The sequence below is a fragment of the Manacus vitellinus genome, unplaced genomic scaffold (genome assembly GCF_001715985.3).
Source record: "Manacus vitellinus isolate BGI_N305 unplaced genomic scaffold, ASM171598v3 scaffold_12_pilon, whole genome shotgun sequence".
NCBI classification, from domain to species: domain Eukaryota; kingdom Metazoa; phylum Chordata; class Aves; order Passeriformes; family Pipridae; genus Manacus; species Manacus vitellinus.
This window is the reverse complement of record NW_021938949.1, coordinates 13,141,540-13,153,401: the sequence shown is the minus strand read 5'-3', so window position 1 is coordinate 13,153,401 and position 11,862 is coordinate 13,141,540. Positions and strand designations below refer to the sequence as shown.

At 40.8% G+C, this 11,862-nt stretch overlaps 2 protein-coding genes across 3 annotated transcripts in view; one reads left to right on the top strand and one right to left on the bottom strand.

Moving 5' to 3' along the window:
* The first annotated feature begins 14 nt into the window (after nt 1–14).
* On the top strand, nt 15–7,893 carry SNN (stannin). Of its 2 annotated transcripts, XM_018067458.2 has the most exons (3): nt 15–118; nt 261–387; nt 5,161–7,893. In XM_018067458.2, exon 3 carries the CDS (start codon nt 5,240–5,242, stop codon nt 5,501–5,503), a length of 264 nt encoding a protein of 87 aa, XP_017922947.1. In that variant the 5' UTR covers nt 15–118; nt 261–387; nt 5,161–5,239; the 3' UTR covers nt 5,504–7,893. The 2 variants fall into 2 exon arrangements, with proteins under 2 accessions (XP_017922947.1, XP_017922946.1); XM_018067457.2 differs by having other exon boundaries at nt 15–387.
* TXNDC11 (thioredoxin domain containing 11) overlaps nt 7,324–11,862 on the bottom strand; it is a 22,946-nt gene continuing 18,407 nt past the window's right edge. Inside the window, exons 8-10 of the mRNA XM_018067456.2 lie at nt 11,581–11,690; nt 10,161–10,241; nt 7,324–8,540 (exon numbers count right to left, since the gene is read on the bottom strand). Of these exons, the coding sequence (XP_017922945.1) occupies nt 7,913–8,540; nt 10,161–10,241; nt 11,581–11,690 (819 nt within the window). The 3' untranslated portion in view covers nt 7,324–7,912. The remainder of the gene's footprint in view (nt 8,541–10,160; nt 10,242–11,580; nt 11,691–11,862) is intronic.

Genomic DNA, 11,862 nt, shown 5'->3' with positions numbered 1-11,862 from the left:
GTTCCTTTTCCCGACACGAATGCAGGTGTAGAGACATCTGCATCTGTCAGTAGATGCTGCTTTTGAATAGACCTGAAGAACTCTAAACCACTTGTGAAACTCTTGCCTTGATTAGCAGGTAGGTGAAGCAGTAAGGGATCTTTCCCTGACCGCCTGTAGCAAAAGCTGATGGTTAGACGCGATTATGTAATGGGAAAGCCAGGAGTGAAAGGGACTCGGGATGCGGAGCAGCTGGAGACCAATGTGATCCTTCTTCACAGGGGAGGAGCGAGGAGGAAGACTTGCCAGACAAGATCCAAAAGCAGTGTGACCTTCGCTTTTCTAATAAGGTGATTCTGAAACTGTGTAGACAGCTCCTACCCTGAGCTCCTGAGCTGCTTGTTGCAGGTACGTGATTAACTTCTGGGGCACTTGCTGTCTGAAGAGTTGAGCTGAGTATAACAAGTGCCCGACTGTCAGAAACGTATGGGTGCTGTCTAGTTGCTGTTAGATAGAGCCCATAGAAAAAAAAAAAAACTCACACATTTGGAGAACCACCTTGAATGTAAATAGAAAAATGGCAGTTTTTTATCAGCAAACAAAGTTGGTATCTCAGCAGTTTTCTAATATATCAGAATCATGCCACGCCACGGGATGTGTACGGCACGGTACTGCTGGTAAGGGAATGTCGGAAGTGACTCTGTTATCGTGTCAGGACAGACCTTCCATTAGAGCTCTGAGTGGATGTGACACTGACAGATACAAATCTGCAGTCTGACAGATGTTTTCCCAGCCATGCAATTGCCTCTGGAGCAAATGTGGTTTTAACACGAGAAGCCTGTTTCTAGTTCTGCATTAACCAGCTGACTTGCCTGACAGGCAGTTACAGCACAAACCTACTCCACTTGCTGTGCTACTGAGGTCTGTCTGCTCTTGAAACTGTCTTTGTGTCTGAGGAACATCTTAGACTGCTGCTCTCTCATCTCTCCATCTTACTGTCTTCTGTAAAATGCTAACTTCTGGTGTAAAGCTTTGAAAGTGAGTCTTGATTAAGTCTAAGGTACTACTATACTTCATGTGGGAACTGCTGTTCAGTCAACACTGTTAGCTATCTGTTTTTTTCTAGCAGTTGCTTGAATGCCACGTTCTTGGAATACTGTCTACAACTGATTAGCCACAGAAAAGACTTTTTTAGCTGCCTTCCCTGCTCTTTTTATTCCTCATCAGAAGTATAATAAGGGTTGGGAAAAGATGATTTGCACTGAAGGCACCTAGTAAACAGCTCCCTGCTTCTAAAATAGCCTCTGGCCAAGCTCCAGCTTGTGCAAGGTAACTTGGCATTATCAGAACAAGGTGGTATAAGCTGGAGTTAATGAAGAATAACAGTGATCCCACTTTTTTTATTTGGAAGTGGTGAAGTCTGAGCACTCCTATACTGTAAAGGCCTCGCTCTCTGTGGCTGGATAGTGTGGGTGCTGTAAACACCTGTGTGCCAGTGGTAGAAGTACAGCTCAGATTTCCCCAGTGGGTTTTCTCCTTGTCCTCCCTTGGCAATAAGGATGCTATTGTGATGAGTATGCAGCATTCCTCAAAAGCAATCTTGCTGGCACATACAGGAGAAACCATTGTTCACTATTAGAAGTGTGTTGATTACAAGCTGTTGTTTTTCTGTCTCTTCACATGGAGGCTTTTTAACTAAGCAGTCTTTTCTTTTTTTTTTTTTTTTAATTTTTTAAGCTGAAGGTCACTCTGGTAGTTTTATTCTCATTTCCTTTGCCCTGCCCCATACTTAATGTGGAATACTGTAATAAAACAGCTCCCACCTCCTCACCTCTCCTCCCCCAAAAAATTAAAGCCCAAAGACTTAATATTTGCACCTTGAACATAACTGCTTGATGAGGACTTTGGTATATTTGGGTGAACTATAGGAGATCTGAAGCCTTTTCCTATAGCTTTGCCTTGAACAGTAGGAGTATTTCTTGTTAGAAACATGCCTGCAGGCATTAACATTAGTGAACTTAGCAGCACAATGCCTGGAATAATGAAAAACCTGGTTTAGAAATTAATGCCAGCCTTGCATTGCATTTGTCCCCTAACAGCCTTCTGCAATTTAAGCTGCCTGTTTGTCCTTTAGTTACAGCTTCTGAATTGGATAATAAAACTTCACAAGTGAAATTTCTGAGTAGAAGCTGGTTATTAAGCAAAAAGAGAAAAGAAGCAGTTATTTATGGAAAAATGGTTTCTAGCTGATGTTTTCACTGCTTGATTGGTATAAGAACTGAAATAGGCTATTTGGAGTTCACAGCAGTGAATCTGACTAATCTGGCTAATGAGTAAATATGCTTAGGTGCTTGTTTGGATAGCAAGTGTGCTGGGAAGGGACAGAGCACTACAAGTGCCACCAAATACACATGGATGGTGTTGGCAATCCCTTTGAAGATGAGGAATTTACAGCTCATAATATCTCACAGTAAAAGTGATAAGGGAAGTCAGTGCCACTCTTGGTACGCTCACGGGTTTTAGCTCAGGTAGGCTTTAAGGAGAAAAATAGTTTTCAGACTCACTATCTCCTCTGGATAAGTTTAAGGGGATTCTGCAGAATGCAATGTTTCTCCTGTAAAGAAGCAGACGATGGAGACAGCTCAATCTGGATTTCAGTCAGTTGCTGGTGGAAAGAGTAGCAAGGTTGGAGTTCTGTGTCTAGAAAACACAGAAACCAAAGGCCTCTCTGGAAGTTCTTACTAGTGTAGTTACAACATGCAAATATTCTGTGCCAAGGATAGCACTAAGGCTGCAGGAGAGCTTCAGTGACCTAAAGCCAGGAAGAGCAGTGTGAGCTATCAACAACACTGTAGCTTTCCAGCAATTCAGAGCTACTATCATGCCCTATTAACTGGTGGTTTGTGCCCCTGGAAATCTGTACAGATGCTTAATACATGACTTTATAAAGGGTGCTGACTCTAAAGTCCTTGAGTGGGAAGAGAAGGATGTGCCTGCAGAGAAGGAATGATGTCTACACTTCATCTCATTGAGAAGTGAAATTCTTTGAGTTTTTAATCAAATAAAAAACAGTTGGAACTTTAAAGGTTAAAAACCTATGGATTTGTCCAAGAAAGATCTTTAAGAGGAATGTGTAAGTTGCTGTGTTGCACTCAAATTTGGACTAAAAATTGTTCAGTAAGTATAAATCAGTCTCATGCATCCTGAACCCAGACTGCCTAAAGATCCTGGTGATACAGAGGATGGTGATGTGCAAAGTTTCATCATTTATATAGCTGATGCTGTCTATTCCCTTGAAGACTGGCAGAGGGGTAGCATTTGCAATGCTAGTTTCCACTTCTAAAAGCTATTTTCTAGGTGACAGTAACTGTGCAACATAACATGTGCTGCACCAAACTGCTGTAGAGAAACAGTAGGTTTGCTGCTAACAAAGGTGGAAGCTGCAGAAGAGACCTTAACGTGGCTGTGCAGTGCCTGCATGGGAAGCAAACTCTCTTTTCTGCTGATGCTGTACTGTTTTGGCTTGATCAAACAGTGCTGCTGTTCAGACATGCCCTGAGGAAAATGAACTATGTGAAAGTCACTCTAAATCACCCTCAGCTGATCACCCTGTGTTGAATAAGCATTGCAGAAGCAAGGTGATTATGACAAATCATACACCTCTCTGGCTGCAGTGGGCACAGCTCTGCTGAGGGGGTGTGGTGTGGTCAGTTTTGGTTTTATTACTTGGGCAAAATTGGATCTGCAGAACTTGGCTGGTTGTGTCAGGTACACTATGAGCTATTGACTGCTGTAGTTTACAGGGCTGGAAATGTAACCAGAGTATGTGACACTGGACCCTAATGACATATGCTAAACTTGTCTGTAGTGGAGGTGTCCTTGCTGAAATGGTGATGCACATGGGTCTCTCATTCCATGAGACAGCAGGGAACAAACTTAGTCTCTAGCTTGAGCTCTCTTAGTAAAGGTACTGCACTGTAATTGCCTTGATTCATGTTGAAACACTGGTGAGGCTTCTAGTGCAGTGGGTAACACCATAAACTAATGGTTCTGGCTCAAGGTTGGGTAAGACTGGCTTTTCCTGAGGGGTTTGGATGAAGATGCTGCAGTGAGTGAGAGACTGCAACAGCAACAGTGAGGGAGAGCTTTTCTTGGAAAAATGTTACCCTCAACAGACTGGCACTTAGAGCAGCTGGAAGCTGTTACTCCACTGCCAGTCAGTGGCTACAGGTCAGGTGAAATGCAGATGTGCACTTGCATCTGATCTTAGAACCTCCTGTTGTACCTGACATTGCAGTGTTGAGCCCTAACCTGATTTTTACAGCAGTACAGAGGTAAGAGATGCTCCTGGGGAGGACTGGCTTCAGTCTCTACTAAAGTCTTCCCTGAGTTTCTCTTTTGTTAAAGAGCTGGGGTACAGGAAAGAAAAGGTAATGAGTGACTGACTTTGTTGTATGTCCTAGTTGAAGGGAAGGAAGTGAAGCTGCCAGCTTTGTAAACAATAACTTTGACACTGAAGACAAGGCTCACATGACCCTTTAAATTTGGAAGTGGAAGTAGCAAATGACATGACCTATGTATTTTTATCCTGCTAAAACTACAGCAGACTAAGAAAGTCTTGTAGCTCTTCTCTCCCATTTTCCTGCCTGCTGCCTCTGTTCCAATTTCAGCTGCAGTCCTAACACAACACCTTGCTCTTATTGTTTTAAAGCCCCCAAGAGGAGCATGAGCTTAAAATAATCATCTTCCCATTGTGTTTTGTTAGTCTTCAATAAATATAGCTCTACCTGCTTCTTATGAAAAATGTATATAAAGCAACATCTGTTGTTTTTTATCAGCTCAATGAACAATTAATTACCATGTAGTCAGCCCTTCTAAGCAGACCAGTGTTATGGACAGACTTACAGTAACGCATCAGCATTGCAAATCCCTTCACAAATACCTTACCAATGTCTTGTTTCATATCTTCTAGTAAAAATTGTTACCTCTTAGTAGGCTGACCATGTGCTATCTTGACAGGCACGTGAAGAGCTGAAACAAGATCCTGTGATTCTGTGAGTGTGAGCAGCACAAAGCAGTGAATGCAGGGGGTTACGTGCCATGTGAAGGATACCAGCCATTAATATAATGTTGCTGAGTACAGTGAAACTGCACAACTTCATTGTTTTTTTTCCACTGCAGGAGTTTGAAGATGCAGCAAGACTGACAGTGAGGACAGAAGGATCTCCCCTAAAGAAGTGCAGAGTCTGAGCTCCTGGCCATGTCTATCACAGATCACAGCCCCTCCACGGGCGTGGTGACTGTGATCGTGATCCTGATCGCCATCGCGGCGCTGGGGGCCCTGATCCTGGGCTGCTGGTGCTACCTCAGGCTGCAGAAACTCAGCCAGTCTGAGGATGAGGAAAGCATTGTGGGCGAAGGAGAAACCAAAGAGCCCTTCCTGCTGGTGCAGTACTCTGCTAAAGGACCCTGTGTGGAGAGGAAAGCTAAGCTGACTCCCAACGGCACCGAAGTTCACAGCTAACCTGGAGCAACACGTGTCGATGGACTGACATGTGTAACCAGCACAAGAATCTATACTGTGAAGAACCTGGTCACGTGCACACCACTCATCAGAAAACACCCTGATGAGAACTAAATAAGCTTTGTTTGCAACTGCATGCACTGAAAAGTTGCACTTTGCATCAACTGTGTATCCTAATTCCTCTATGACAGGAGCTGACTCGCCTGGCATAACGTCCATTGCCGGCAATGGGCACAGGGATATACTGGTGTGAAGAGACTACTACCAGTTTTTTTTACTTGAATGTTTAGCTGAGCCTATTTTGATGGAGCTACTACTGTAATGTGAACTACTTTACAATTGTGAATTGTAAATAGGCCACTAGAAACTTTTGCTTTGTGTTCTGTAGCATATGGGAATAATATGATGCAACTGTACATAATACACAAGGGGTCTCCTGAACCACAACCATGGATGGGATCCCAGACCTTCAAAACCAAATGTGCAGTTAAACCTTGCTTCTGCTACTAGATTGAGTGCACAGCTGTAAAGTCAGAAGTCCTGCTTTTAACAGTTTATTGGACTGGTGCAGAGTATTTACTTTGAAAAGGGATAAGCCTTCAGTAATGTGCTGAGGGAGGAAACAGAGGAGCTACAAGAAAGGAAGAGATTTCCTTTAGCTGCAGCTATCTAGGTTAAGTTTTGGCTGCTAGAACTGAGTTCTCTATGTAGCCTACTGCAAAGAAACTGCCATGCTAATGGAAACTAATGATGGATACTGAATTCTCAGGGATGGTCCAGAAGGTTTCCAGGAGTCTGAAATGGCAGTAAAGCAGGCTTTTCTCTTCTGTAGGTCTGTGTGCTGAAACTGCAGAAGTGGTTCCTTATCAAAATGGGCTTAAGTGCAACCAGTATGAATTTTTCCTAGAACCCTGGTTTGTGTACTTAGCAGGTAGGATGTATGTTAACAGCCTGTTATAAAAAGGCATTTTAATCCACAAACAGTCACCTATAGAATTCAATTAATGTATCTTGTAGATAACTCCCTGGATTTAACTGTACTTCTGCAAGAGAAGCTTCAGTCTTTCCTACTCTTGGTAATAGGGGCAAGGGCAATTGCTGGTCAGTTTGTAGAAGTTTTTAGCTACCAAGGGCCCAGTCCTTCCAGATAAGAACATACATTTCCTGCTCTGTGCTAGAGTTCAGCTACAGTACTGTAAAAATGTGTTAAATGGGACATTCTGGACCTCAAAGGTTTGGGGGGAGGATGGGGGACAACACTGAGCAACAATGGCAGCTTACATGTTCTAAACTCTTAGTGTAGGCACACGTGCTTTGAGGCCACTGGCCTGTTTTCTATTACTTTATACATGGCCTCCTTTGCATACTGGTATTTTTAAACACTTAATTGTCTAGCCTTAATTCAGCTCTAGAGGAAGCATTCAACTTGCTTCTTATACCTCTACACATGGAGTAACTAAGGTCTAGCAAGCTTGCTTGAGAACTTTAACTATATGCAAGACAATAATGACCTAGACAAAAAGTCTTGTCCTCTCTTCTACACTAAGATGTTGAATTGCATTTTTAGTGCTACATTTGCCCTTTTTTTTTTTCTTTTTTAATTGAAGGCTGTAATTTGAAGCAAAATGAATGCTGGCAGTAGCAAAAAGCTCCTGCTGTTGCCTCTTGAGTACAACATATGTGGTACAGCTGATAGATGTTCTTAACCTGACACATGCTTTTTTAAGATCCTGGTCTCCTGAGACTTGCATGTGTAGCCAGATCTGTACACTTCAATTGCTGTATTCCAGACCTCTTGTAAATCAAAGAGAAAAGGATTAATTCAGTAAGACTTTCTTTAGTTTTCAGCAGAGAACAGTTCACACATGGCTCTTGTGGGTTTCAGGACAGTCAGAATACTGGGATACAAAAGTGATACAAAGTGCTGAAGTTCTAGAACAGAACAGTTGTAGCAGGATGACTTTGTCCATTCAAGTTTACTGATTACACAGATGAAGTATCTCTATTTTAATTCAGCAAAGAGAATGCAGTGTCAAGGGCAAACTTCAGAAATTATGGAAAAGTATAAATCAAAGGTCTAATTTCTTTTCTAGCAGCTGTAAGAGAAAGCCAGTGAAAAATAACTGGTCCTTAGTCAGAGGTGCTTCACACTGCTGCCCCTAAAAATCAGCATCTTTAAATTAAATGGATAGGTGTTTGCAAGTTAGTGCAATAGTAAAGTGCAGAAAGTGTTTTCCATTCTCCTCTTCTCTCAAGATTGGGGTATCTAATAAGTTGTTCAAGTATACAAAAATATTCCATTTGATTGTTTTTTTCCTAGATCATGTGGGGGAAGAAGTCTTTATTTACAATGAATGTCAATAAAATTTGCATAAATACCTACCCAAACATTTGACTTTATGTAAGCAATCATTCTGTCCTGTTTCCACTACTGTGCTCTGTCTCTATGGTATCAGTATTATCAGTCCTTCTTTCCTCTAACATGGCAGTAGCTGCTGAAGGTGATATATCGTTATCTTCAGAAAGTGTTTGCTCAGACTGAAGGGATTCTTTAAGTTCATCTCTGCTCTGTAGCTTTCCTTCCCTCGATGCTACCAGAATTCTCAGTAAAGCATTCTCTTTAAGGAGGTTTTCTGATGCATCAGCTAATTCTTGAAGCTTTTCAGCCATTTCTAACAATTCTTGATTCTTCTGGTCATATGTGGCCTGTAACTGCTCACTGTGGAGCTGCAGAGTCTTGTGCTGCTTTTCCAGTGTGTGTTTTTGCTGCTGCAGTCTCTGTTCCTCCCTCCGAGCTTCAGAAAGCTGTGCTTCCAGCTGGTCATGGGCCTGGTGGAGGGCACTGATTTCTGATCTCAGCTTCTGAATTTCTCTCTCCAAGTGTGAGATGTGTCCTTGCTGCAGAACTGACTCTTTATGTCGGCACTCTTTGGTACAGGGCTCTGATGCAGAAAGACTTGAGTGATGTAAAATAAATTTAAGGAGATTGGGAAGGTTAACTGAAAAGTCTTCAGGGAACTTCACACTTTGCTCCTTCCTAGAAAGACATTAACAAGTCATAGTAAAACATTCAGATAGGTAAGCAATGATAATTTTATCTAAGCATCTGCTGTTCAACTTGATATCTTGGGTTTTTTTGATCAAGCATAATTGGTACGGCAGCTAAGAGAAACCTAAACTCATGTAATAAGGATAAGAGCACATAGATTTTCTTCTGATGAACTCTTTTACCTGTCTTCTAGTCTGGGTGCCATAAACATCTCTGCCTAGATTGGTAAAAAACAAAAAGTATCCCAATCATGGCATCAAGGGTTAAGAACTTGAAGGACGTGTGGTAGCATTACTGCTGGGCAGGTGTGATCAGAGCATACTGACAATTCATATTTGGAAGTTGAAGGATAACATTTAAGTGTTCCTAATTCTACATGTATTGTTAGAATTGAAGTACAGATCTACAGAGCTACCTGCTGGGAAATGACTTCTCTGACCCTATAGATGTTATCCTGGAAACAGGAGCTTAGTGTGTTCCAGCATCTGAAAGGCATTGCAAGGAGCAGTTTGCTTTTAAACACGTGAGGCTCCTGTACATCAAAATTAAGCTGTTTCTCAAAGATTAAGCACCATGATTTTCCCTCCCCTGCAGACTTCTGGTGATCCACCAAGTTACTCTTTTAATTACCATCAGCAGCTTCTCAGCTGACAATCAGCTCCCCTCCAAGTTTAATGAATCATGACATCATTTAGGCAAGAAATAGTCTGCACTAAATCAAAACTGACTCATTACACCGTGCTGATATGTTACTACATCATCTTCCTTTCTTACTGATCCAAACCACAGTCTGTATGAAAGAAGCTAAAAGGCTATTTAAAACAAATAGCAAAACCAAATATTAACAGCATGTGGTGGAAAGAAATTGAGAAGTGTTAATTTGCAAAAATTGTCTCATAAGGCAAATGGATAAGCTGCTGCACAGAAAACCTTAATATGGGGTGCCTTTATATCCAAAGGGAATACATGACTATTCTGGGAGTGCTGTGGATACTACAAACACTATCAGAACTTAATTTTATTGATTACCTACATGCAGTAAAATATAAAATACACTGGAGAGGAAAAGCAGGAGTGAAAACAATGACTAGAGGTAAGGGACCTCTACAAAACCAATTGGAACATTAAAAAAACAATTTTACTACACTATTCAGTCTGTCACTCCAGAGACAGTCTGGAACTGCTTTTTAAAAGAGACCAAGACAAAATGAGTACCTCTGAAAGGGGTAATGATCAGTTTGAATTTGAGGTGAGTCAGAACTGATACAAATGAAACTATTTCTGTGCTGAACTAAACCGTGAATTTAGAATTGCAAAACTTAAGGCATGGGTTTAAAAATTTTGTGGTAACTACACAGCACCAGTAGTCTGAATTATCATTTGCTAAGGTTCTTGAGGGAGAAGGGTGGAAATCTGTGACTGTTGGCTGGGTTATTTTGTTGTTTTGTTGGTGGGGTTTTTTAGAATTAGAACATGCATGAAGTAAGAATGCAAATATGGAAATGGATTACTGTTTGGCTTTTTTCTTTATTAAGACATGTAACCAGCTAATTACTGTAACTTAGTACAATGAAATCTAAAAATCCACAGGGAAAAGAATTACATTACCTCTGATGAGGAAAAAATAAAATGGTTGGGAGACGGTCTGTCATAAATTCCCAGGGAAGGTCGTTTCGAGTTACATCAATTCTGTTAAGAAAAGACACACTGGTGAAGAGAACAGGGAGATGAACAATCTGTATTTTCTTGTAAAACACCATTTTAGGGATTGGGAAGAAGGAAATATAAGTATCTGTGAAAGTTAAATCTAAATGTGTGCATGAGTCAGCAGAATTAACTACTAATATTCAAGATGATGAATCTCAATTTGACAAATATCTGTGGGGGTTTTTTTCCCCCTAGAAAAAACAACTCTCACCCAGCAGTTAAACTGCAGTTGCTCACTATGTGCACACCTTCCTTCCCTGACACAGACTTGCCTAACAGTTTCAACAGGAGACTGAAGTTATTTCTATTCATTAATCTGTTCCTCAAGTACAACTCCATTAATATTGTTTTCTCAAGTAGTTTGGGGAGTAAATTACTTTTGCTTCTTCAAAGGACAAGCACATTCTTAATGGCACATTTTTTTTCTAAAGCTCTGTGTAGAAAGGAACACAAGATTTTGTGAGTGAAACACTTGTTCAACTGCTTGTTACATTTCTCTCTGCATTTCAGAGTTTCTTTGATCACAAATAAAATTCTTATTAATTACAAAAAGCAGATGATCACATCAGTAATACTGCAGGGAAAACAATGGAGCAAATGAGGGAACTTCAAAGTTGGGAAGGAGAAGGGGTGTAGGCTTGAGAATAGCATCACATCTGTGGGAATAAAGCTGCAATTATAAACAGGTGATGAGACCCCAGATTTTTAATTGACTTGTTTTTTTCTGTACATCTCATGCTGCCTCCTGGAGTAAGTTCCATCAGAATAAAACAAAGATGCAAGCAGAGCAGATGTTGTAAATACTGATCTTATCAAATACATGAGCAAGAATGTTTGGGTTAAACATGACCTCCAAGTTTTCTTGCTTTTCTTCTTCCTCCCTCTTCCCCATCCCACTGGGAATGGGAAGTGCACAGGCAGCAGTGATGCTCGGCTGCCCACCAGGAAAAACCCACAAGAAGATGCATTTTGCCTCTCAAACAATTTCTCACACAGAGCAGTACAGCATATTAATATTTGCTACAAATTATCATCCAGGGGGAAAAGTTACTGATTCCCTTTTTGAAATTAGGAAGCTTCAAGATGAATTGCACTGTTTAAAAATTAGTTTTAATTAAACTGGATAACTACTGCAGTGAGATGGAAAACCACCAAATTTATACAAAGGAAAACAAAATACTGTGTTCAAAGAGAAATGAAGCAGATGACATTCACATCTACTATTTCAAGATTGTAGAGAGAAAAAAAAGTAATTATTTTCTAGGCTGATGACCCCAATGATCTTACATTATTCTGGAGAGATGAAATTAGAATTTTTTACCTTGCCACAGTGAAATTATCTGGAGGCAAAAGCCGAGCAAGTTGAATGAAGATGTGGTTAAGAGAAGCACAGAATCCACACCACTGTGCATAATAGAGCAGCAAGACATTCTGCAAAATGAAATGGAGAAGTTTGATTATCTGTTGGAGTTAATCTGCAGAAAGGAGGACTGGTTTTCACAACATCTATAACTCAGAACCCTTAAAATGTGAAAGTAAACTATATCCTAATATTAATAAACTTTATTACAAGCTATTTACTGATGTCCTCTGACTACTGAGT

Bases quoted from the DNA above. Each gene is read 5' to 3' on its own strand.
- SNN (XM_018067458.2), top strand. From the start codon at position 5,240: ATGTCTATCACAGATCACAGCCCCTCCACGGGCGTGGTGACTGTGATC.